Source organism: Cebus imitator, unplaced genomic scaffold, assembly GCF_001604975.1.
Source record: "Cebus imitator isolate Cc_AM_T3 unplaced genomic scaffold, Cebus_imitator-1.0 Scaffold261, whole genome shotgun sequence".
Classification (NCBI taxonomy): Eukaryota; Metazoa; Chordata; class Mammalia; order Primates; family Cebidae; genus Cebus; species Cebus imitator.
In genome coordinates, this window is record NW_016107576.1 from 1,544,528 (window position 1) to 1,569,513 (window position 24,986).

At 36.5% G+C, this 24,986-nt stretch overlaps 1 protein-coding gene across 3 annotated transcripts in view; it reads right to left on the reverse strand.

The window, feature by feature from the left end:
• SYDE2 (synapse defective Rho GTPase homolog 2) overlaps nucleotides 1–24,986 on the reverse strand; it is a 46,030-nt gene that overhangs the window by 16,386 nt on the left and 4,658 nt on the right. For all 3 annotated transcript variants that reach the window (XM_017499839.2, XM_037728285.1, XM_017499840.2), the window contains exons 2-4: nucleotides 14,946–15,641; nucleotides 9,630–10,732; nucleotides 5,967–6,093 (exon numbers count right to left, since the gene is read on the reverse strand). In XM_017499839.2, the coding sequence (XP_017355328.2) occupies nucleotides 5,967–6,093; nucleotides 9,630–10,732; nucleotides 14,946–15,641 (1,926 nt within the window). The remainder of the gene's footprint in view (nucleotides 1–5,966; nucleotides 6,094–9,629; nucleotides 10,733–14,945; nucleotides 15,642–24,986) is intronic.

Here is a 24,986-nt window from a genome sequence, read left to right on the forward strand (position 1 = left end):
AAGATGGAGCAATAGGGACTAGCTTTACCTTCCTGCTGGCAACAACTGAAAATGCCAGACAAAATATCTGACAAAACTATGTCTCCAAGACACTGGACATTAGACAAAGGAAGGGGATCCCTGAGAGATGTGAACTAAAAAGTGTGCCCACAATGACCCCAGCTTACTGCCTGGAGAGACTTTCCAGATTGCAGTAAGAAAATGAAAACCTTTCAGCTTTTTCAACAGCTGAAGGGGAGTTAGAAATTCAAGGAGGCTAAAGCAGCTAGAGCTTGCAGGACGGAGCACTTGAGAGCAGCGGGCTGCCTAGAGACGACTCTGGAAATCAGCAGAGTCCCAAGTGTTCATCTGAGTACTAATAAGCACACACAGGTAGGGCAACTTCCCAAGACTGGAGAAAGAACCAGCCAAACAGATTAGAGAGAACAATTCTGGTAGATTGCATAGTGTGGGCAATCACTCCTGTTCCAAGCAGCCAGAGTGGAAAACTTCATAATTCAGGGGATTTGGGTACAGCACTGTGTTGAATTGTGCCCCCCACCATCAAAAACAAAACAAAACAAAACAAAACATGTTGAAGTCTGAACTCCCAGTACCTCAGAATGTGACCTTATTTGGAAAGAGTCTTTACAGAGGCAATCAAGTTAAATGAAGTCATTAGGGTGGGCCCTACTACAAAATAACATGTCCTTATAAAATGGGGGACACAGAGAAAGACACACAGAAAGTAGATGATATGAAGAAACACAGGGTGAATGCCATGTTTAGATGGAGGATTGGAGTCATGCATCTACAGACAAAGAAAGGGTTGTCAGAGGTTGCCAGCAAACCACCAGAACTGGGAAGATGCAAGGAAAGATTCCCCTGCAGGTATCAGAGGGAGCAGGGCCTTGTGCTTTGATTCTGAACTTCTAGCCTCCGGAACTGCAGGAAAATAAATTTGTTGTTTTAGCCACCAAGTTTGTGGCATTTTGTTATGGCAGTCATAGAAAGCTAATATAAGTACACAGCATATAGAAGAGTTTTGCTTCAGTAGTGAATCAAAGAAATAGACAAAGAAGGGCCTTATTTAAAAGCAGTTCACATTCTGCCTAATAAAGCTTAGAAGCAAGACTAAAAACTCTTGCAAGTAACGTACTTGCATGCCAAACCACAGCTATAAATATAGAAATACAGAAATATCCAGCACCCAAGAAAGTAAAACTCACATTTGATGTCCAGTAAAAAATTACCAGACATATAAAGGAGACAAATATAACCTATAATGAGGAGTTAAAATCAACTGAAACCAACCCAGAAAAGACATACACAATAGAATTAGTAGACAAGGACATGAAAACACTTATTATAACTGTATTTCATATGTTCAAGAAGCTAGAATAAAGACAAAACATATTCTACTTTCTGTGTAGAAAGTACCGAAAAAACAAACCCATATCAAACTTCTAGTAGTGAAAACTAGGATGTCTGAAACTAAAAATGCAATGAATGAAAATAGAATCAGAAGACAAGACTAATATAACTTGAAGATATAGCAATAGAAATAATCTAAAATGAAACAAAGTAGGAAAAAAACTGAAAAAACAAACAAACAAACAAAAAAAAACAAAAAAACCCCCAAAACATTATCAGTGAGCTGTCCCATAACTTAAGGTGGCCTAATACATGTTTAATTGAAATCTTCAAAGGCAAAGTAGTGTCAGTGGGTAGGAGGGGTGGAAACAGAAACAGTTTGAAGAAAAAAATAGAGAAAAGCCACAATTATAATTGAAGACTTCAATACTCCTTTCAGCGAGTAGAAGGAAAACAAAGATGTAGAAGACTGGGACATTATTAATTAACTTGACTTTATTGATAGTTATGGCACAGTCCAGCCCAAACCACCAGAATACACATTCTTTTCTAGAGCTGAAATGGAACATTCACCACAAAGGACCATATCCTGGGCTTTAAAACAAGCCTAAATAAATACAAAAGCATTTAGGACCTATGAACCAGAAGACTGAATATGCACATACACAAACATGAGAATCATTCTCTCACATATACAACTTATATAGATAGTAAAGATACAGTTAATTAGGTAGGTGTGAATGCTGAATCACTTACATTTCCTGAAGGTAGAGCTACAAATTAATTTTTTTAATCCACTAACCTACCCCGACCTTACCTCACTTACTCTTTCAGGCCTTACCACCTACTTTACTCATACCCTATACATGTTACTCAGACCAAATGGCTCTCATAAACAATCTCAGTATATGTGGGTTGCTAAGTCTATGACCATTCCTCAATGTTTTGCATTCCTTGGTGCTTACACAGTTTTGACATCTATATGCAATCCAGGTGAAGGAAAACAGAAACAGTTTGTAAGTTAATGTGTCAGAGGTCAGAGAACATATAAGAATAGGTATAATAAGAAAATGTATAGTATGTATAAAAAAGAAAAATATTAATGTTTTAAAGATCATTTACTTATATTCTGATCAAATTTTCCCTGAAAGGCAGATAGGATAAAAATGACTATGTGGGATTAAAATCAGAAAAAGTCATGGTCAAATGAACTTTCAGATACTAGACCTAGATACAGATTATGTAGCACTAACATCAAATTTATTTTACAGTAGCTAGACGCATGTAATCCTCCTCAGAAGACTTATTTTTAATAATTACTAAATGATAAATATTTGGCTTTTAAAAAGTCTTCTCTGTTCTTTGGTAATAAGCCCTATAAAAAAATTATGAATAGGTGGGTGTGGTGGCTCATGCCCGTAATCCCAGCACTTTAAGAGGCTGCAGTGAGAGGCTCTCCTGAGCTCAGGAGTTCAAGACCACCCTGGGCAACACGGTGAAACCCTGTCTCTACTAAAATATAAAAAATTAGCTGGGCACGATGGCACATGCCTGTAGTCTCAGCTACTCAGGAGGCTGTGGCACGAGAATCACTTGAGCCCCAGAGGCGGAGGTTGCACCACTGCACTCCAGCTTGGGCTACAGAGTGAGACTAACCTCTCAAAAAACAAACAAATATAAAAGAATTATGAATGAGCTTCATACCTAAAATTTTGTATTTGACTGGTTTGTCTGGAGTATTTCATTCCATGCTCCAGACAAACCAACTACTAAAAACACATTAAATTGTGAACAAAATCTCTCACTCGCTTCACTAATTTCTCATTTTTTAGACCTACTGAACTATTAATTCTATTTCAAAGTTTACTCAGAAATGTGAGTTCATGAGGAACAAACACGTGAGGCAATACTGTCACTGGCCAACTCCTCAAATCAACAATACCCTTTATTTTGAGTCATGATAACCTTGTGTCATGCAATTCCAATGATATTTTGGAAATAAATCTTAAATCATTTTATTGGCTTTATTAAGAAAACAAATAGCTCTAAAATTCTTCTGAGAAACAGCTTTACCCAGATGGAATAAGTACAAAGACTAGAGCCAAAAAATATCCAATTTATAAATTACAGAAACTCTCAATTTTACTTAAATCCAACATTCATTGGCCTATTGTTCCTATCTTCTGCATATGCTGCCAATTTCCAAAACTAGGAACCCTTTCTTCATTTCATCTTTTAAAATTATACATGTTTAACATAATTTTTATTTACAAGACAAACTTCACCAAGATGATATCTATTTTTATTTATAGAGTGTACTTTCCTGGAATTTTGTATTTATAAAACTTTTCTTTCATGGATTCATAAAATGAGTCTTTTCCTGATTGGTTAATTACAAATTAACAAGTAAAGAATATTCCATTTTTTTCAGGTATCTTAATTTTTTGTAGAAATACACCTCTTCCTTTATAAAAATTAAAAGGAACCATTATTATTATTTTGAGATGGAGTCTCTGTTGCCCAGGCTAGAGTGCAGTAGTGCGATTTTGGCTCACTGCAACCTCCCTTTCCTGGGTTCAGGCAATTCTTCTGCCTCAGCCTCCCGAGTAGCTGGGACTACAGGTACGTGCCACCACACCCGGCTAATTTTTTTGTGCTTTTAGTAGAGATGGGGTTTCACCATTTGGCCAGACTGGTCTCGAACTCCTGACCTCATGATCTGCCCACCTTAGCCTCCCAAAGTGCTGGGATTACAGGCCTGAACCACCGCGCCCAGCCAGGAACCATTATTTCTGATTGCTAAAATATATAAGAAGAAAAGTGACTGTTTTATCTTAGTATTAAAATGCTTGGAATCAAAGTTTGGGTTATCCAAGAATTACATATTAAATACTCTATGAAAATACAGTCATTCAGCACTCAAAGGGTGGCAACCTCAATTACTCAGAAAGCCTCAATCCTAAAAGTAAGCTTTAAAGATTTCCAGCAACAAAATTATCTTCTTAAATATGTACAAGATGAATGTTCCTCAAATTTTCACCCAAACAATTAATTGTGAGTAAAAATAAGAAAGCAAGCTGTAAGAAAAAAATAAACCCATTATAGCAAGAAAAAAAAATGGCAACTGTCAGTAGAGAGGAGAAAGAGCTATCAAAATACACAGAAGATCTGGAGATACACACTGAAGCATCTATAAATTAAAGGATACATCTGAGATTTTCTCAAAATAATCCAGGGCTGAGAAGAATCAAATGTGGGGATGAATGAGACAAGTCTGTTCATGTGTTGATATTATGCAAACCAGGCAATAAACAGAGAGGATTTATCACAGTATTCTACTTTTGCATATGCTTGAAAACTTCAATATTAAAAAAAGTAAAACAACAAAAACAAATATGGAATTATTATAAACCAGTTGCTCCTGAAGATTACCAATAAGTTTATGAGCCATTTCTTAATGGCCAAATTCAAAGGCCCTTTTCTTTTCTCATCTTATATAATCTCTCCATAGAATGACTGCATCACACCTTTGCTTAATCTCTGTTATCTCTTATTTCCCAAACTTTCTGACTCCTTTCCTCTCTATCTCTTTAGGTGTTTCTTCTTTCTTTGCCTGCCTCCAAAGTTTGGAGACCCCTAAAATTCTTGTCTTTTCAAACTTTATGGCTTTACCTACATATATATGCCAATGACCCTCTTTCCACTCCCATCTTTCAGGGGTAATAGAAGTATATTTCCAATACCATACATTGAATTATAATCACCACTTAGGTAAATAAGAGATTCCACAAATTCTACTGCATCCTCTTCTTAGCTGCACATGAGCAGTTTCAACTTTGCTTGATCTGCCCATTTAGATCTCCTACTAGTACTTCAAATTCTATATATCCAAAACCCAATTCATAAACTTTCTCCAGTCTTCCCCACCAAAAGCCATAGCTCTCTTTGAAACTATCTTACTTCTGCTAATGGTACTCAATCAACCAGGTCTCAAAGTCACATCTGTCTGGTCTTCCTCCTTCTCCGACCCCTTTCAATTCTACTCCTTCCTATTTCTACTGCTACAAGCCCCGTTAGCTCTTACTACCTCTTTGCTTGGACTACTGCCAAGGCTTTCTAATTGGTTTTCCTTCCTCTGGTCTCTTCCAACTTCCATCCATCACATAGTGTTGCTAGATTAATATTCCTGAAAACAATCTCTAATGATATCACTCCCCTACTCAAAAAAATTTTAATGGATCCCCTCTGGCTAGTAAATAAATTTAAATTCTCTAACCAGATAGTCAATACCCTCTATATCACCTAAGCACCAGTCAAACTCAACTCCCAAGGCATTTTATTTATCCCTCTATGAAGGTACCTTTTCTTTCTGCTAGCTACTACAGCTAATTTAAAGTAGGTCTTACTTCCCTTCATCATGTCAGCTGTTGAGGGCAAGGGACCATAGCTTAATACCTTCCCATATAAAATAACACAGTAAGTAATGTTTGTGAAGGAAGAAAAGACTTCAGAATAAAAACAAATTAAATTTCAGCTACCAACATAGTTCAGTTATCATTCTGGCAGATGTAGTCTTTCCAGAATGAGTACGTAAAATAAAATCTATTTATTACCTGTTATTACATTTATATCTGGGTACTGGTTTTCACACAGACCAACAGCTTTGCTATCTCTCTCAAAAGCATCTCGAAGTTCTTTCTTGACTGCTGCCGAACCACATAATCGATACAGGCCTACTACCTAGGAATAAAATTATGGCCACATTATGGTAAACTTGATAAAGGGAAAATATAAGTACATTATAAATCACATGAACATTGCAATCAAATATGTTCTGATGGGATTTAATTTAAAATACCTCAAATATACCTTTTAAAATCTCATTATACACTATGTTGACTAGTTTAATAAAAATATCCTATTCTTTTATTTAAATTCAAACAATACACTATGAGTTAGGTAATGCTGGCTACCTATCTTAAGCAAAACACAATCCCTTCTTTTCAGTTTTATATCCCCAATCAAGATCGCCACACCCCAACAATATACGCCCTTTCACATCTTTTGTTCTAGACTGAAGCAGTACAGCACAGACACTGAACAAGGATTTTGGAGTCATAAAGCCCCACTCCTTGCTTCATGAATTTGGGCAAGTTATTTAATCTCTTTAAGACTCAGAGTTTCTTTTATCCTTAAAATAAGTATATAGCTGAAATATGGTTCTAGTATACGATTGATATAAAGCTTTCTAAGAAAAAAGATTCTCAGGAAGACACAGAAGCAAACCTAGGGTTTTTTTTTAAGTTGTCAGATTAATTGATTATAAAGTGATGGAGGAAATTTTAAATAATACATTAAACATAAAATAAAACCTCTACTTCAAAGTTTATATAAGATGCACAGACACTATCCATCCCACCAACCTACATTGAAAAGACTTGTTTTTAAACACTGTTAGTTATACAGATTCTAAAATATTAAGTCCTAAGGTATTCACTGTAAATTTACTGACAATAAATAAACATGATATCTGTAAAGAGAAAACATGCCTGATTAAGCTATCAAAGTTCTGTGAAAGAATAAACCTTCAAAAAAACTTAAGGAGAATAAGTGGTTGTCAGCCATACGTCTACATCTAAGACTATTTAGAAAGCTCAGTCACTTTGAATTGAAGGAAAAATTATGGAGAAAGAAACTACTTCAAGAGAGAAATAAAGTAAAAGTAATCCTCAAGAATTTGAACTAGGAATCACTGTAAAATGTAATAAATGATCTAGAATAAGAAGTATACAAATGAAATTTCCAGGTTTACTTATGACACTAATCTCTTCTTACTTATTAAACAACTGATAGAATACACTATCTAGAAGGTGGGTCTCAATATGAGAAAGTGTCAATAATAGCTACAGGGAAATATTATCTAAAATATTTGAGATAAGCTATAGGTATTAACTGAAAGATAGTAAAGAACCTAAAACTATTTCCAAGAGATGATAATGCAAGGTGCTGCTACATTCAAAAGAATCAAGATAATACGGGAAACCAAGAAATATACTAGGAAAAAAATTCTAATTTCCTACTCTTACCACATTCATGATGCATTCAGATTGAGAATGGCATGAGTTATGCTGGTCACATCATCTCAAGAAAGACACAGGAGAAATGTAGATGGTCCAGAAAATAAAACTAAAATATTAAACAGGGTCAAAGGAAATGCTACCACAATAGAAGAAACAAACTTGATTTTATAACCTTGCTGGTATGAGCACATTTAAGTGTATAAAGTACCATAAAAACAATGTATCCCCTTAAACTTGAAAAGATGATGAGCTGAGAACAACTTAAAAGAAGTACTATTTATACACAATAAATTTATGGAATATTTTATCCTCAAAAGTTGAAATCACAAATACAATTTTTTAAAAGATTAATAAAGAAAGGGAGATCTAATACAGGTACTTCAAGGAAAAGATATTTTAGGATATATCCCTACTTTCAGATGCTGAGTTATTGAATCAAACTCTTTAAGTACATGCTCAATGCCTCTATGAATGACAGACCATGAGTATGATCTCCATAGTAATTTTTCCCATTGTAAGCAGGAGACAGGTAGTAGTAGCATTCAAAGCATTTGGAAGATGCAAAGACCCCTGCCACAAACTATTTTTGAATCACTATCAAAGCCTATTTTCATGGCTACAAAAAGAAAACAACAAAACAAGAATAATTACTAAAAGGGTAAACAAAATTTAAGCAGTATGCCAGTCTGTAAAATACAAGCACAATAAGCCTTTCTCTGTTGGGGGTGGGGGTAGGGCCCAAGTCACGGACAGATAGAAGCAGGGCAGACAAAACAAAAACATCTTTTAAAAGTACAGTTCTAAATAAAAATGAAAAGCATTGCTAAAAATGTTTTCTTGGCACTTAGGGTGATAACAGTCTTTATATACCTGCTGTTTCTAAATATTTCAGAAAATAGACTAAAAATACAGTGCCATTTGAGTTACTTACTTTAATATTCAACCATAAAAGTTTCTGTTTAATAATTAGCTCTTAAGTTTGCATAATCTCTGAACTCTATACTCACTGCCTGAAAAAAAGATAAAGGAAAAAAACAATCTTAAGAAAGAAAAATAATTAACCAAAAGTTAGATTGGAAAAGTAAAGGCCTTACTCACACAAAGACAATATAAACTGGACACGGAATCATGTGTCTTGAGTTAGAAGTTTCATCCAACCCCACTGAGGGCCTGGAGAGGGGGAAGTTTCAATAGTTCAGATGTGTTCTTAGCTTCAGGAAGCCACTCCATCTCTCTTTTTCTTTTTCTTTTTTTTTCCAACAGACTCTCACTTATAGCACCCAGTCTGGAGTATATATGGGCTCACTGCAACTTCCACCTCCTGGGTTCAAGCGATTCTCCTGCCTCAGCCTCTCGAGTAGCTGGGATTACAGGCATGAGCCACCATGCTGCACTAATTTTTGTATTTTTAGTAGAGATGGGTTTCACCATGTTGGCCAGGCTGGTCTCAAACCCCTAACCTCAGGTGATCTGCCCGCTTCAGCCTCCCAAAGTGCCAGATTACAGGCATGAGCCACCATGCCTGGCCACTCCATCTATTTTTATAGATATAAGCAAGTAAGACCCACAGAGATTAAATGACTTGCCCAACATGACACAGCTAAGTAATAATGGAGGAGAAACCAGAATCCAGGTATTCTGCATCTTAATGCAAAATTCCATTAACTTATACTGTTTCTATAGTTTCCATGTTAAGCCTAAGTTTATTAAATATTTCTGATTTTATAATATTTACTCATGTTGTCTTTTAACTTATCTTTTTAACCAATATTATAAATTCAGATAGTACTAAGGCAGAAATAATTCAGTGTAATAATTTTTAGTCTTAATGTGTATCACAAAAATTAGTATAAACAATTACTTATACCTCAGATTAATATCCTTTGCCTATGTTATCAGATCTGACTTTTCCTTGGAATGACATTTTGAAGCAATCCCGGTGTCTAATTACAAGACCCATGAAGCTTTATGTTGCAATATAAATTATGGAATCATTTAGCATATTCTCAATAATTGATAACATGAGTCAAGTTATAAATTACACCCTAAAAGTAATGGAATAAAAATAAAGAATAGGAATGGTATAAAATAACTAAATCTGATTTTTTTACATTACCTTTAATTCCTTCCCCCAAGACTTACAATCAATTAATCAATCAATAAAGGAAGTAGTAGAGAACCATACTGAGATAATACCTGACAGCCTCTCTTTTCAATTTCCATAATACATTTCTGTATCAGAAGTGGCACCATCAGTCCTAGATTTTCTTTCTCTACAACTTTTCGAATATCAACTCCAAATATTATTGGTTCTTGGTTTATATCTAGTCCATGAAGAGAATTCTCCCACTGTTCCATAAGGGTCACTTTCACATAAATAAGACCTCTAGGTTCAAGTTTGACAGCCAGCTGATGAGTCTTTGTCACTCTAAATAAGGTGGGAAGAACAACAGTTCCATGACAACAAACTCGATTTTTTCTTGGAGTTGGTTCCCAACTGAATACTACTAGTTTCAGATGTTGTGCATTTTCAATTTCTATGTTGAAAGTATGATCCATGTCTAAAAATGTTGTTCGACACGTGAGCAAAGCTGTTCTAGCTTTGTTTACTGAATCTACCTGAATTGCACAAAAGACATCTTTTGAATCTATCCGAGGTGGTTTTAAATCCTCAGCACCATAGAAATGTACACTCATGAGCCCAGATATGTACTGTGAACACTTAGGTTGATCAGAAAAGCTATAATGCCTAAAAGCATCAATGTCTATTTCATTCTTGCTACAACTATTTGAAATTATTTCTTTTCCTTTTCCAAATTTGTTTTCAGATCCATGTTTGCTAGCTTTAGTTATAAGTTCAGGTGAGTCTCCATCACTGAGGTAACCACCTTTGCAGGAATACTTAGAACTCATAGAGTTTTTCTTCTGGTAGCTGTGCTGAGAAGATACACTGGTATCAAGATGGTATCGGCTTATAACATTTCTCTTAGCAGCCGTGGTTGTGTTTCCAGAGGGCAGAATATCAGTATGATGAATTTCTCGACAGTTATATTTAGACAAAGAAGGAATATTATCTGGACTGTTTATATAATTCAGTGTTCCCTTCACGCTTAGCTTTCGGCTAAATTCTGGCAACTTTTTCATTTTCACGGAAAGTTTCCTCACAGTTCGTGGAGATTTTATTTTATCTGGCAAAGACCAATTAACTGAACTGCCTTTTTTCACAGGGCTAGGATTTGGAGAAGATGGTCCTATAATTCCCAATTCAGTACTATTTGTAGCAGCCAGGATCCCGGAACCTTAAAAAAGAAAAAGAAAAATACATTATAAACCAATATGTTTTAATTTCTACTTTTATTCTTATTTTGTAAACCATCAACTAAACAAGCTCTCACATGGGCAAACATTCTTCCCTTATTCATTTCAATGGGGAGATTTTATTAGAAATTCAGGTCAGCTTCATCACCACATTCAAGCAGACTATTGCATTATCCCAACTATTTAAAATTCAATTTTTCAAACTTTGTCTAACTGTTCCTTATAGAAGAAGATCTAATAACCTCACATCAAAAGCTAATGTATGTAACACAACATTTCACAATTAAAAATAAGTGTTTATTAATTTTAAAAATCAGTAAATGACCTTTAAAAAGTACTAATATTCTCCCTCCACCCCTATGTGTCCTAATGACAAATAAGTAGTTTCTTTATGGAGAAAAAAAACTATTTTAAGTATGCCTACAGGGCTTTTCCAGTAAAGCTAATAGAAAATGGTGTGTTTGATAAACTGGATAAAGCATCGCCTTGTACTAAAATTATAGCACAATTCTGGCTTACAAATCTAAAACATTCTAATCAGAGTCCTGCTTTAGTCTACAAACATTAATTTGTCTATTTCATCACAGCCTAGAAAAGCTATCCAGTATATTAAATTGCTTTAGATTTAATAAATTATCATATTTAAAATTTGACTCTTTTTACATAAGTAAATAATTTTTACTGAAGTCCTTAACTAATTATTAAAATGAAATACTATACATGATAGCAACTTCTACTGCAGATGAGACTGAATTTATGAAACCAAAATGCTTTGGTTTCATAAAACCAAAGAACCAAATAAAAAACCGAAGAACCAAAATATTACCAAATTCCACAATTACTTAAAATTAAACTACAACTCTACAAATCACATTCTATCTTTAAAAATAAGGTACAAAATAAAAATCTTTAAATATAAATTTATGAACTAGGCTAGAGTTGAGTGAAACTGGCATACTACTTCAGCACCTAGAACAGTAACTGGTACATAATAGGAACTCAGTATTTAGTGAATAAATGAATTAACTAACCAATTGTTAGTTGCCTTGTAAACTGGCAAACTTTGTAGAAAATACAATATAGAAATTAACAATAATAATTACCAGCCATAAAAACCAAGTGATGATACTGGTAATTGATCTGAATGAAGCAAAAAATATTATGAGAAGATCACTGAATAGCTCTGGAAACAATCTATTAACACTTAACATTAAGGAAACAGTCAAATCGATTAGGGCACATCGACCAGTTAAATACTGTACTACAATGCTTGAGAAACAATAATATTACACTACATGTAACAATGCAACATGAAGATACCAAATGAAAATAGGAAAACCAAAAATAAAGTCCACTATGACTGCAACTAGATAAAAGATACATATACATCATGGTGACTCACTGTTATCCCATTACTTTGGGAGGCTGAGACTGATAGGAGTCAAGACCAGCATGGACAACATGGCAAAACCCCATGTTTACAAAAGATACAAAAAATTACCATGTGCAGTGGTGTGCTATAGTCCCATATACTAGGGAAGCCGAGGTGGGAAGACTGCTTGAGCCAGGAAGTTCGAGTATTTCCCAGGCCAAGAAGCTACAGTGAGCTGTGATCGTGCCACTGCATTCCAGCCTGGGAAACACAGCAATACCCTGTCTTTAAAAAAAAAAAAAAAAAAAAAAGATACATATGTATCTGGATGTTAATAAGGGAAAAAAAAGTCATAATTGTGTTAGGATGAATTAGCTTTCCAATTCTCCAATCAAAAATTATTTTGAAATTCAACCATTTTCCATGCCAGTTTCTCAACAGCTTTCTGCCAATATTGCTAAGAAACAGATTACTTTAGGTAACCTTTCTACCAAAATAAAACAACAAAAAAAGATGATTTATAAACAAACAAATTGTCTAAATATTTCCTTTGTTCAATTTAGGATTTTTGACGAAAAAACATTTTAATTATATATTATAATTATATCTTTTACAATATTAAATATTATAAATATTTTATATTTATAATTATGTATTTATATTTTATAATTATAAATATTTTAATTATATATTTATGAGAAGGATGACAGTAAAAAAGCAGATAGTAAAAAAACCAGATATACTATACTTTTAAGTTGTGTTTTTAAAAAAAATTTGTTAGTCTTCCCAGGCTTACATTTGCCACAAATATTTTTTAAAAAAAAGTTTAAGGACAGTCATTTAAATCAAGGTGTGTGTCACATCACGGACACCAAAATTTCTATCTTTGCTCTTATCCTTATACTCTCTTGCCTTCTCTGAACTATTCCATATACTTTGCTATCTGATACTATAGCCTTCCCTATCACCCCACCCTGATTGATATCTACATTCGAAATTACTGTTTTATATAGTATTTATTTCTATCCCTATCCAGATTACAAAAGAAACACACTTTCGCTCTGGAGAATTAGCCTACAATTAGAAATGCACAAAGAAAAAAATATAATTACCTTCAATCTCAACTCCCAGAAAAAAATAAAAACAAATAAACAAAAACCTTAACATTTCCAGTACAGCTTTCAGCTTTCTTTCAAAATTGCCATCATACAGTACACATTGTTTTGGAACTTGCTTTTTCTCTTAATATATATTTACTCCACCTTCCTATGTCCCTGAGAAAAGACTTCAAATGCAAGTAGTTTATTTGCAAAGTACAGAAACATCAGTGAGAGAGTTGAGAAAATTCTGGGGAAAATTCAAGCTCAATTACCAAGTTTGTTATCACTATGGGCAACTGGAGCTTGACCTCATAAGAAAACTCTGGGAAACAACACAGAATATAAACTCAGAATTATCTCCCCCAAGGGGTGAGGGAGCTGGGGTAGTTCTATACCTCTATACCAGCTCTTGTCAGTCACTGGTTGAGAGGCACTCCCAGGCTGCACCACAGAGAGATTCTCTAAACCTTCAAAGTCCTCAAGCAGAAAGGAAGATGTTGGTGGCTAGAAATAGGCTTCTCCCACTTACACAGTAAGTAATAAAACCCAAGGGATATAAAACAAGGCACTGATAGTATCTCCGATACCCCACATCTTTAAATATTCTGCATCACTTGAAATTCTATAAATTAAAATGACTTGATATAAAATAGAACTGCTTTCTATTCTACATTTGATATTTGCAAGCAAATGTGCCTTATGTTCTGTTATCTGGGTAGTATCTGGGACTAAAAGAAACCTATCAGAAGATTAAAGGCAATTTTTGCAGATCAAAAACTTTTGAATGTCAGCAATTTCAAATGGTCAACCTAATATACGTAAAACTTCATTCATTTCATTTTCAGTTCCGTAACTACTGTAGCACCTATTTTCAAATGGGTCAACCTAATATACATAAAACTTCAATTACTTCATTTTTCAGTTCCATAACCTATTTGCAAGGTCCTTACTTCTACTTCTCATTTCTTTTTTACTTCTCTCTTTCCTTTGCTCATGAGGAAACTTAGGCATAAAAAACACAAACTAAATCACCACTAATTAGTACACTAAAAATAAAACTTTTCAGTTGCAGCCAGGCCAGGTGTGAATGAATGAGTCAATGAAGAAAAATAAGACTTACTTTTTCTTCAACTCCCTATGATTCCTTGCTTTCAACTAATAGAAAAGCAATTACTGTTTCAAAGGATCAATATATTAAAGCACAACGGATTATAAAATCAAGTCTGTGGCCAGGCACAACGGCTCACACTTATAATCCCAGCACTCTGGGAGGCCAAGGTGGGCAGATGGCTTGAGGTCAGGAATTCAAGACCAGTCTGGTCAACATGGCAAAACCCTGTCTCTACAAAAATTAGCTGGGCGTGGCGGCAGGCACTTGTAGTCCTAGCTACTCAGGATGCTGCGGTGGGAGGATCACCTGAGCCTGGAGGTCAAGACTGCGATAAGCCATGATTGTGCCACTGCACTCTAGCCCGTGTGACAGTAAGATCCCTTCTCAAAAAATTAAAAATCAAGTCTGTGATACTGTGATAGTAACAATCAAACCAGCATGTAAGTTAAAATGTTTATAAACCTTTTTGAGTTTTATTTTCATAAAAATATATTCATTTCACAAGAAAAAGTACATAAATGTAACAGACATCTTTTATATTTAGTTTTAGCTACTATCAAATAACAAAAAATGTAAGAAGAAAGAAAAGATAGGTACATCATCATTTTTACCTGCGAAACGAGATTTCACCATGAGACTGTCCTCCACCATTATACCTTCTTGTGTCTTGTATCCTAGCCTTTGTGTGTACTGCTGCACAAATTCTGTGGAATGGGCAGGATCTACAGGATTCATTCCATTTGACTGTGTAGTCTGAATATCACCTGTATGTTCCAAAGAGCACAGCGAGTCTTCGGTATACTGCTCTGCTTTCATAAGGTCACTGCCAGACAATATGCTCAAACTGACAGCAGGGAGCTTCAGAACAGCAGAGTTTGCCTCACCAAAACTCAAGGCGCTTGATATACAAAGGTCATCATCCTCAGGAATGGGGTTGTACCATATTTCTCCTTCATCATCTGCATCATTGTCCTCATGAAAATCTAAAGAACAGTTTTTTGATAATGAAGAGTTTGTAGGGTTACATACCATATGTGTACAGTACTCTTCAGGTGATTTGAGGAAAGACTGTGATAGCTGATGTTTGGGTAGAGACACAGGTGAGATAGACAAATGACTTCTACCTTGGCATTTCTTCTTTTCTTCCTCCAGATTAAGAGATCTCAGAGTACTCTGATACAGCCAATTGCGTTTCTTTGAAACAGTGATGCTGGTAAGTGGCTTGTAAGCTCTGAATTCAATATTATTTTTCAGATCTTCAGATTCTCTTCTCTTCATTGAAGACCCATAGGCATTTTCAAATAAATCTGTTGCAAAGATAGAATAGAAGGTAGAATATAATGTCTGGTATATCAGAAAGACATGTCACTTCAGACCACGATTTTTAAAAAAATTTTAAAGAAAAAGTAACAATCACATTCAGAGACTAAAATTGAACTAGAAAAAATTTGAATTTTCCATCTAAATATGATTTCTATTACTTAGAAATCAAACTGCTAATATAAGTGTCAAAGAATTCTAAAAGGATACAAACTCTGAGACTGCCTTTATAAAAACTATAGTGTTAACAAAGCCTTACCTTAAGCAAACCATACCTTATAAAAAGTTTATATTAAATGCTTTATACATAGTATGCCTCTAATCAATATTTGAATAAAGTTCAAATCATTATTACAAGAACCAGAAGTCCTTAAAAACATAATATTCCTCCTACCTTTTCACACAGACTAACTTTCAAACCTAACAAAAAAGTATGCCTTACTGATATTAAAACGTCAACATAACATTGCTTCTTATCCATATAGCACAATAGCATCTTACATGAGGTTTAAGTTCTAAATATCTAGGGCAGAGCTAAAAACAAAAATTCCTTCAGAAGGCCCAAGATTAGAAGCAGGTATGCTGTCTTACAGTACACACTATACAGCTATTATTATTTTGGCCAGGTATAAACTTAAGCAGCAGGGAAATAAGAATGAACAAAACAATCCCTTCCTTTAAGAAATTCATAGTCCAGGAGCAGAACGCGGCTACACCGGCATGGCAGGATACATGGTGCCTGTCATACGGTTCAGAGAGCTGCCTTCCACAGAGACCAGCAAAAGAGTGGGCAAACATGAAGTCCAGTCCTGCCATCCAGGCTGCCATTGACCTCATGGCGGGGACTGCAGATCCCACATGGACCATATGGATATATCTATCAGTGACCACCTCTCTCAGTCACAGCTTGACTCCATGAAATGCTTGCATTCAACCCATCAATTAGACCTCTCCATAGGAAGCCTGCTCAGTAAAGAAAACCTTAAATAGGATGGCTGAACAGGAACAGCTCTGGATTGCAGTTCCCAGCGAAAAAGCAGAGGGTGAGTAATCACCACATTTCCAAACAAATTTTTACTGCCCACAGATCAGGAGATTCCTGGGCAGAAAAGCGCCACCAGTCTCCAGCATGGCTGTTTCAGCCAGCGCAGTGGGTCTCCACACAAAAACTCATGCAAATCCGGGTGCCGTTTCGTTTCAACTGGTGACTGGAACACCTGGGAGACAGAGTCACCCGTTCAAATGAAAAAAAGGGGGCTGAAACAGGGAGCCAGGTAATCTGGTTCAGCCGGTCCCACCCCCACAAAGACCAGCAATCTGAACTGCTCTGCATTGAGTTTCACAGCGAGCACAACTGAACTCATCTCTGTTGGGGGAAAGGCGTCCGCCATTAGCGCAGCAGTCCTACCAAGGCAGTGCGACATTACTGAGGCAGTCCACCATTACCGAGGCAGTCTGCCATTACGGAGGCAATCTGCCATTACTGAGGCAGTCCTCATTACAGAGAGAGTCTGCCATTACTGAGGCAGATCACCATTATCAAGGCAGTTTGAACTATACCTCTATAAACAAAACTGCAAGGAAGTTCCCACAGCAGCTGGGCAGAGCCCACGACAGCTCAGCAACACCTCTGCTGGCATACGTGACTAGGCTACCTCATCGCTGGCCAGGGCAACTCTGAAAAAAGGTGGCAGCCCATCACAGACTTATAAATAAAGCCCCACCTTCCCAGGACAGAGCACTTGGGAAAAAAAGGCAGTTATGAGATCCACTGCAGCAGACTTAAATGTACCTGCCCAGCATCTCTGAACGGAACAACAGAGCTCACAGCTCAGCACTTGAGCTCCTATAAGGGACAGACTGTCTCCTCAAGCAGCTCCCTGACCCCCATATACACAAAGAGACATCTAATAAAGGAGAGCTCAGCCTTACATCTGGTGGGTATCCTTCTGGGACAAAGATAACAGAAGAAGAAACTGGCATCAACCCTTACTGTTCTTCAGCCGCTGTAGGTGATCTCCAGGCAAGCAGGGTCTGGAGCGCACCTCCAGCAGTCCTACAGCAGAGGGGCCTGACTGTTAGAAGGAAAACTAAAAAACAGAAAGAATTAACTTCATCATCAACAAAAAGGACGTCCACTCAGAGACCCCATCTGAAAATTATGAACTACAAAGACCACAGGTAGATAAGTCCACAAAGATGGGAAGAAACCAGTGTAAAAAGGATGAAAACACACAAAACCAGAACACCTCTCCTCCTCCAAGGGATCACAACTCCTCACTAGCAATGGAACAAGGCTGGATGGGGAATTAGTCTGATGAACTGACAGAAACAGGCTTTAGAAGGTGGGTAATAGCAAACTTCTCTGAGCTAAAAGAACATGTTCTAATCCAATGCAAAGAAACTAAGAACTTTGAAAAAAGGTTCGACGCAATGCTAATGAGAATAAACAGCTTAGAGAGGAATATAAATAAATTGATGGAGGGTGAAAAACAACATGAGAACTTCACGAAGCATACACAAGTTTTAATAGCCGAATCGACCAAGAAGAGGAAAGGATATCAGACTGAAGATCAACTCAATGAAATAAAACGAGAAGGCAAGATTAGAGAAAAAAGTGTAAAAACAAAGGAACAAAGCCTCCAAGAATTATGGGATTATGTGGAAAGACCTAATCTACATTTGATAGGTGTACCTGAATATGAGGGAGATAATGAATCCAAGCTGGAAAACACTCTTCAGGATATTATCCAGGATATTATCCTCCAACCTAGCAAGGCAGGCCAATATTCAAGTCCAGGAAATACAGAGACCACCACAAAGATACTCTTCAACAAGAGCAACCCCAAGGCACATAATCAGCAGATTCACCAGGGTTGAAATGAAGGAAAAAATGCTAAGGGCAGCCAGAGAGAAAGGGAAGCCCATCAGACTCACAGCAGATCTCTCAACAGAAACCCTACAAGCCAGAAGACAGTGGGGCCAATATTCAACATCCTTAAAGAAAAGAACTTTCAACCCAGAATTTCATATCCAGCCAAACTAAGCTTCATAAGTAAAGGAAAAATAAAATCCTTTGCGAGCAAGCAAGTACTCAGAGATTTCATCACCACCAGGCCTGCTTTATAAGAGCTCCTGAAAGAGGCACTAAACATGGAAAGGAACAACCAGTACCAGCCTCTCCAAAAACGTACCAACTGGTAAAGAGCATCAACACAATGAAGAAACTGCATCAACTAACGGGCAAAACAGCCAGCTAGCATCAAAATGGCAGGATCAAATTCACAGATAACAATATTAACCTTAAATGTAAGTGGATTAAATGCCCCATCAAAAGACACAGACCGGCAAATTGGATAAAATGCCAAAACTCATCGGTGTGCTGTATCCAGGAAAGCCATCTCACATGCAAGGATACACAAAGGCTCAAAATAAAGAGATGGAGGAAGAATTACGAAGCAAATGGAGAGCAAAATAAAGCAGGAGTTGCGATCCTAGTCTCTGATAAAATGGAAAACCAACAAAGATCAAAAGAGACAAAGAAGGATATTACATAATGATAAAAGGATCAACGCAAATAGAAGACCTGACAATCCTAAATATATATGCACCCAATAGAGGAGCACCCAGATACATAAAGCAAGTTCTCAACAACCTACAAAGAGACTTAGACTCCCACACAATAATAGTGGGAGACTTTAACACTCCACTATCAATATTAGACAGATTAACGAGACAGAAAATTAACAAGGATACCCAGGAGTTGAACTCAGACCTGGACCAAGCAAACCTAATAGACATTTACAGAACTCTCCACCCCAAATTCACAAAATATACATTGTTTTCAGCACCACATCACACCTACTCTGAAACTGACCACATAATTGGAAGTAAATCACTCCTCAGCAAATGCAAAAGAACAGAAATCATAATAAACAGTCTCTCAGACCACAGTGCAATCAAATTAGAACTCAGAATTCAGAAACTAACTCAGAACTGCACAACTTCGTGGAAACTGAACAACTGGCTCTTGAATGTTGACTGGATAAACAATGAAATGAAGGCAGAAATAAAGATGTTCTTCGAAACCAACGAGAAAGAAGACACAACATACCAGAATCTCTGGGACACATTTAAAGCAGTGTCTAGAGGAAAATTTATAGTAATAAATGCCCATGTGAGAAGCAAGGAAAGATCTAAAATCGACACCCTCTCATCAAAATTAAAAGAGCTAGAGGAGCAAGATCAAAAAACCTGAAAACCTAGCAGAAGACAAGAAATAACTAAGATCAGAGCAGAACTGAAGGAAATAGAGACACAAAAAACACTTCAAAAAGTCAATAAATCCAGGAGCTGGTTTTCTGAAAAGATCAACAAAATAGACCACTAGCCAGATTAATAAAAAAGAAAAGAGATAATAATCAAATAGATGCAATAAAAAACGAAAAAGGGGATATCTCCATAGATTCCACAGAAATGCAAAGCATCATCAGAGATTACTAAAACAACTCTATGCACAAAAACCAGTAAACCTGGAAGAAATGGATAAATTCCTGGAAGGAATTTGCACCCTCCCAAGCCTAAACCAGGAAGTAGTCAAAACCCTGAATAGACCAATAATGACAGCTGAAGTTGAGGCAGCAATTAATAGCCTACCAACCATAAAAAGCCCAGGTCCAGATGGATTCACAGCCGAATTATACCAGACATACAAAGATGAGCTGGTACCACTCCTCCTGAAACTATTCCAAACAATCCAAAAAGAGAGAATCCTTCCCAAATCATTTTATGAGACCAACATCATCTTGATACCAAAACCCAGCAGAGACTGAACAAAAAAAGAAAACTTCAGGCCAATATCCATGATGAACATAGATGCAAAAATCTTCAATAAAATACTGGCAAATCAAATGCAACAGTACATCAAAAAGCTTATCCACCATGATCAAGAAGACTTCATCCTGGGGATGCAAGGCTGGTTCAACATACGCAAGTCTATAAATGTAATCCACCACATAAAGAGAACCAAAGACAAAAACCACATGATTATCTCAATAGATGCAGAGAAGGCCTTCGCCAAAATTCAACAGCCTTTTATGTTAAAAACTCTCAATAAACTAGGTATCAACAGAACGTATTTCAAAATAATAAAAGCTATTTATGACAAACCACAACCAATATCGTACTGAATGGACAAAAACTGGAAGCATTCCTTTTGAAATCTGGCACTAGACAAGGATGCCCTCTCTAACCACTCCTATTCAATATAGTATTGGAAGTTCTAGCCAGAGCAATCAGGCAAGAAAAAAAAAATAAAGGGTAGTCAATTAGGAAAGGAGGAAGTTCAAATTGTCTCTATTTGCAGACGACATGATTGTATATTTAGAAGACCCCATCGTCTCAGCCCAAAAGCTCTGGAAACTGATAAGCAACTTCAGCAAAGTCTCAGGATACAAAATCAATGTGCAAAATTTACAAGCATTCCTGTACACCAATGACAGACTTAAAGAGAGCCAAATTAAGAAGGAACTGCCATTCACAATTACTACAAATAGAATAAAATACCTAGGAATACAACTAACAAAAGATGTAAAGGACCTCTTCAAAGAGAACTACAAACCACTGCTCAAGGAAATAAGGACACAAACATGGAAAAACATTCCATGCTCATGTTTAGAAAGAATTAATATTGTGAAAATGACCATACTGCTCAAAGTAATTTATAGATTCAACGCTATCCCCATCAAGGTACCTATGACCCTCTTGACAGAACTGGAAAAAACCACCTTAAACTTCATATGGAACCAGAAGAGACCCCACATAGCCAAGTCAATTCTAAGCAACAAGAACAAAGCTGAAGGCATCATGCCACCTGACTTCAAACGATACTGCAAGGCTACAATAATCAAAACAGCATGATACTGGTACCAAAACAGAGAAATAGACCAATGGAATAGAACAGAGGCCTTGGAGGCAATGCCACACATCTACAACCATCTGATCTTTGACAAACCTGACAAAAACATGCAATGGGGAAAGGATTCCCTGTTTAATAAACGGTGTTGGGAAAACTGGCTAGCCATGTGCAAAAAGCAGAAACTGGACCCCTTCCTGACACTTTACACTAAAATTAACTCCAGATGGATTAAAGACTTAAACGTAAGACCTAACACCATAAAAACCCTAGATGAAAACCTAGGCACAACCATTCAGGACATAGGCATAGGCAAGGACTTCACGACTAAAACACCAAAAGCAATGGCAACAAAAGCCAAAATAGACAAATGGGATCTAATTAAACTCCACAGCTTCTGCACAGCAAAAGAACCAATCGTTAGAGGGAACCGGCAACCCACAGAATGGGAAAAAATTTTTGCAATCTACCCATCCGACAAAGGGCTAATATCCAGAATTGACAAAGGGCTAATATCCAGAATCTACAAAGAACTAACACAGATTTACAATAAACAAACAAACCCATTCAAAAGTAGGTGAAGGATATGAACAGACACTTTTCAAAAGAAGACGTATATGAGGCCAACAAACATATGAAAAAATGCTCATTATCACTGGTCATTAGAGAAATGCAAATCAAAACTACATTGAGATACTATCTCATGCTAGTTAGAATGGTGATCATTAAAAAGTCTGGAGACAACAGGTGCTGGAGAGGATGTGGAGAAATAACACTTTTACACTGTTGATGGGAGTGTAAATTAGTTCAACCATTGTGGAAGACAGTGCGGCGATTTCTCAAGGACCTAGAAATAGAAATTCCATTTGACCCAGCAATCCCATTACTGGGTATATATCCAAAGGATTATAAATCATTCTATTATAAAGACACATGCACACATATGTTCACTGCAGCACTGTTTATAATAGCAAAGACTTGGAGCCAACCAAAATGCCCATTGATGATAGACTGGACAGGGAAAATGTGGCACATATACACCATGGAATACTATGCAGCCATAAAAAACGATGAGTTTGTGTCCTTTGTAGGGATATAGATGAACCTGGAAATCATCATTCTCAGCAAAGTGACACAAGAACAGAAACTCAAACAACACATGTTCTCACTCATAGGCAGGTGTTGAAAAATGAGAACACATGGACACAGGGAGGGGAGCATCACACACCAAGGTCCATGGTTGGGGGACTAGGGGAGGGGCAGTGCAGGGTAGGGAGTTGGGGAGGGATAACATGGGAAGAAATGCCAGGTATAGGTAATCGGGATGGAGGCAGCAAACCACATTGCCATATATGTACCTATGCAACAATCCTGCATGTTCTTCACATGTACCCCAGAACCTAAAGTGCAATAAAATAGATATATTAGAGAAAAAAAAAGAAAACCTTAAGTAAAACCATTCAAAAGTTCAGACAAGAAAAAAAAAAGAAATTCATAGTCCAATGGGAGATCTCAAATGCTTAGATATATGTATATCTTAATATAAGTAAAACTCTACAAATGTATATATATAACATTAATTTCATCTAAAGAGGAAATTTTTTGTGTGTTTCCAGAGTTGTAAAGCAGGCTTCAATAACAGTCCATAAGTATATAACTATCATCATCATAATAATTCATACATAACTAAAACTGTATCTGTAAAAATCTAAGATCATATCAGGTTTCTAAATTATGGAATTATATGGTCAACTCATCTTATTGGCAGAGCAAGTAAAAAATAATGGTCTAATAACAGAGTGATAAAACACACTAAGCTACAAGAAGCTTAATAACAACCAAAAAAATCAGATTTATGCATAATCAAGGTTTTTAGTAACCTCCCTTCTACTGAAAAGAAAATGCTTTTAAAAATGGAAATGTCCAGCCTGGGTACATGGCAAGACCCTATCTCTACAAAAAATTTAAAAATTAGCCAGGTGTGATGGCACACACCTGTCATCCTAGCTACTTTGTAGGCTGCGGGAAGATTGCCTGAACCCAGGAATGTGACGCTGCAGTGAGCTACGATTGTGTTACTGCACTCTAGCCTGGGCAAGAGTAAGACCCTGTCTCAAAAATTAAAATAAAATAAAATAAAATAAAATAAAAAATTAGCCAGATATGGTGGCACATGCCTGTAGTCCCAGTTACTTGGGAGGCTGNAAAAAAAAAAAAAAAAAAAAAAAAAAAGGTAAATTTGTCTTTTAAAAAAATCCTAAACATGTACCCAACCAAGCAGATTAATAATAAATAAATAAACAAACAAACCTTAACACAAATTACTAGTCACGTTCAATTCCAGATGCAGGAATTAGACCAGAAATCAGAAGGGAGGGAACTCCCATGAATACCTACTATGTCAGGCATTTATTTACTCCACAAATGAGTGACTATTATATGTTGAGCATGAGAGATAAAGCAGTAAGGAGGCCCCCCAACCTCATTTAACCTCTAGAACAATCCTATGAAACAGGTATGATTACAAACATCATGGGTCTCAAAGAATATGAGAAATATGGTCAAGTCTCTAGCCCTAGGATTCAAATTTAAGTCTGTCTAACTTAAAACCCATGCTCTACTCACCTGCTTGCCTTCCTCTAGATAATAACAAGTGTCAGGCACAGTACCAAATGGATTATCTTTTTTCATCCTCATAGCAACCTGAGGACTGAGGCTATGCAAGGCTGAGTAACTCATCCAAGATCACAAGCCTGGTAAGTGGTAGAGTCTGACCAGAACGCAGAACCTCTATTCTGTTAACCATTATACTATACAGCCTCCTCTCTTGCAGATTCCAAAATCTCACTAATATTTGTTAGTGCAAGATGAGAACAATATGGAGGGAATTGCTCAAATTTGTAATATGTAAGTAGTAAGTGTTAATATACATAAAACTGAAGCAAAAAGAGCCCAAGTGCTTTGCTCTAGATGGTAGTTTAAGTACCAAGTATCAGAATAAGGTAACATGTTTTGTTTTTTTTTTTTAACTTCGGGGATGTGAGAGCCCTAGCAGCTTACTATTCAAAAGTATGGTCCACCAGACAGCAGCATCTACACTGGGTGCAGAATATCAGGTCCCCACCCCACACCTACAGAATCTGCATTTTAACAAAATTTCCAGGGAATTCATATGCACATTAAGTTTGAAAAGCACTGCTCTAAAACAGTGAACCACATTTTGAGTGGCAAAGGTCTAGCAAATGGCCTTCTCAAAAAATAAACACAACATCTCTTGGGAACCACTGGTCTAGAAATGTAGGACTTTCAAATCAACACAACACCATTTTCTGCTGAATTTGTAATTCTCAAAGTTTTCCAGCCACCAGCAACTCCAATGTTCCATGGCACTCTTCCAGAAAAAGAAAAAAAAGCAACT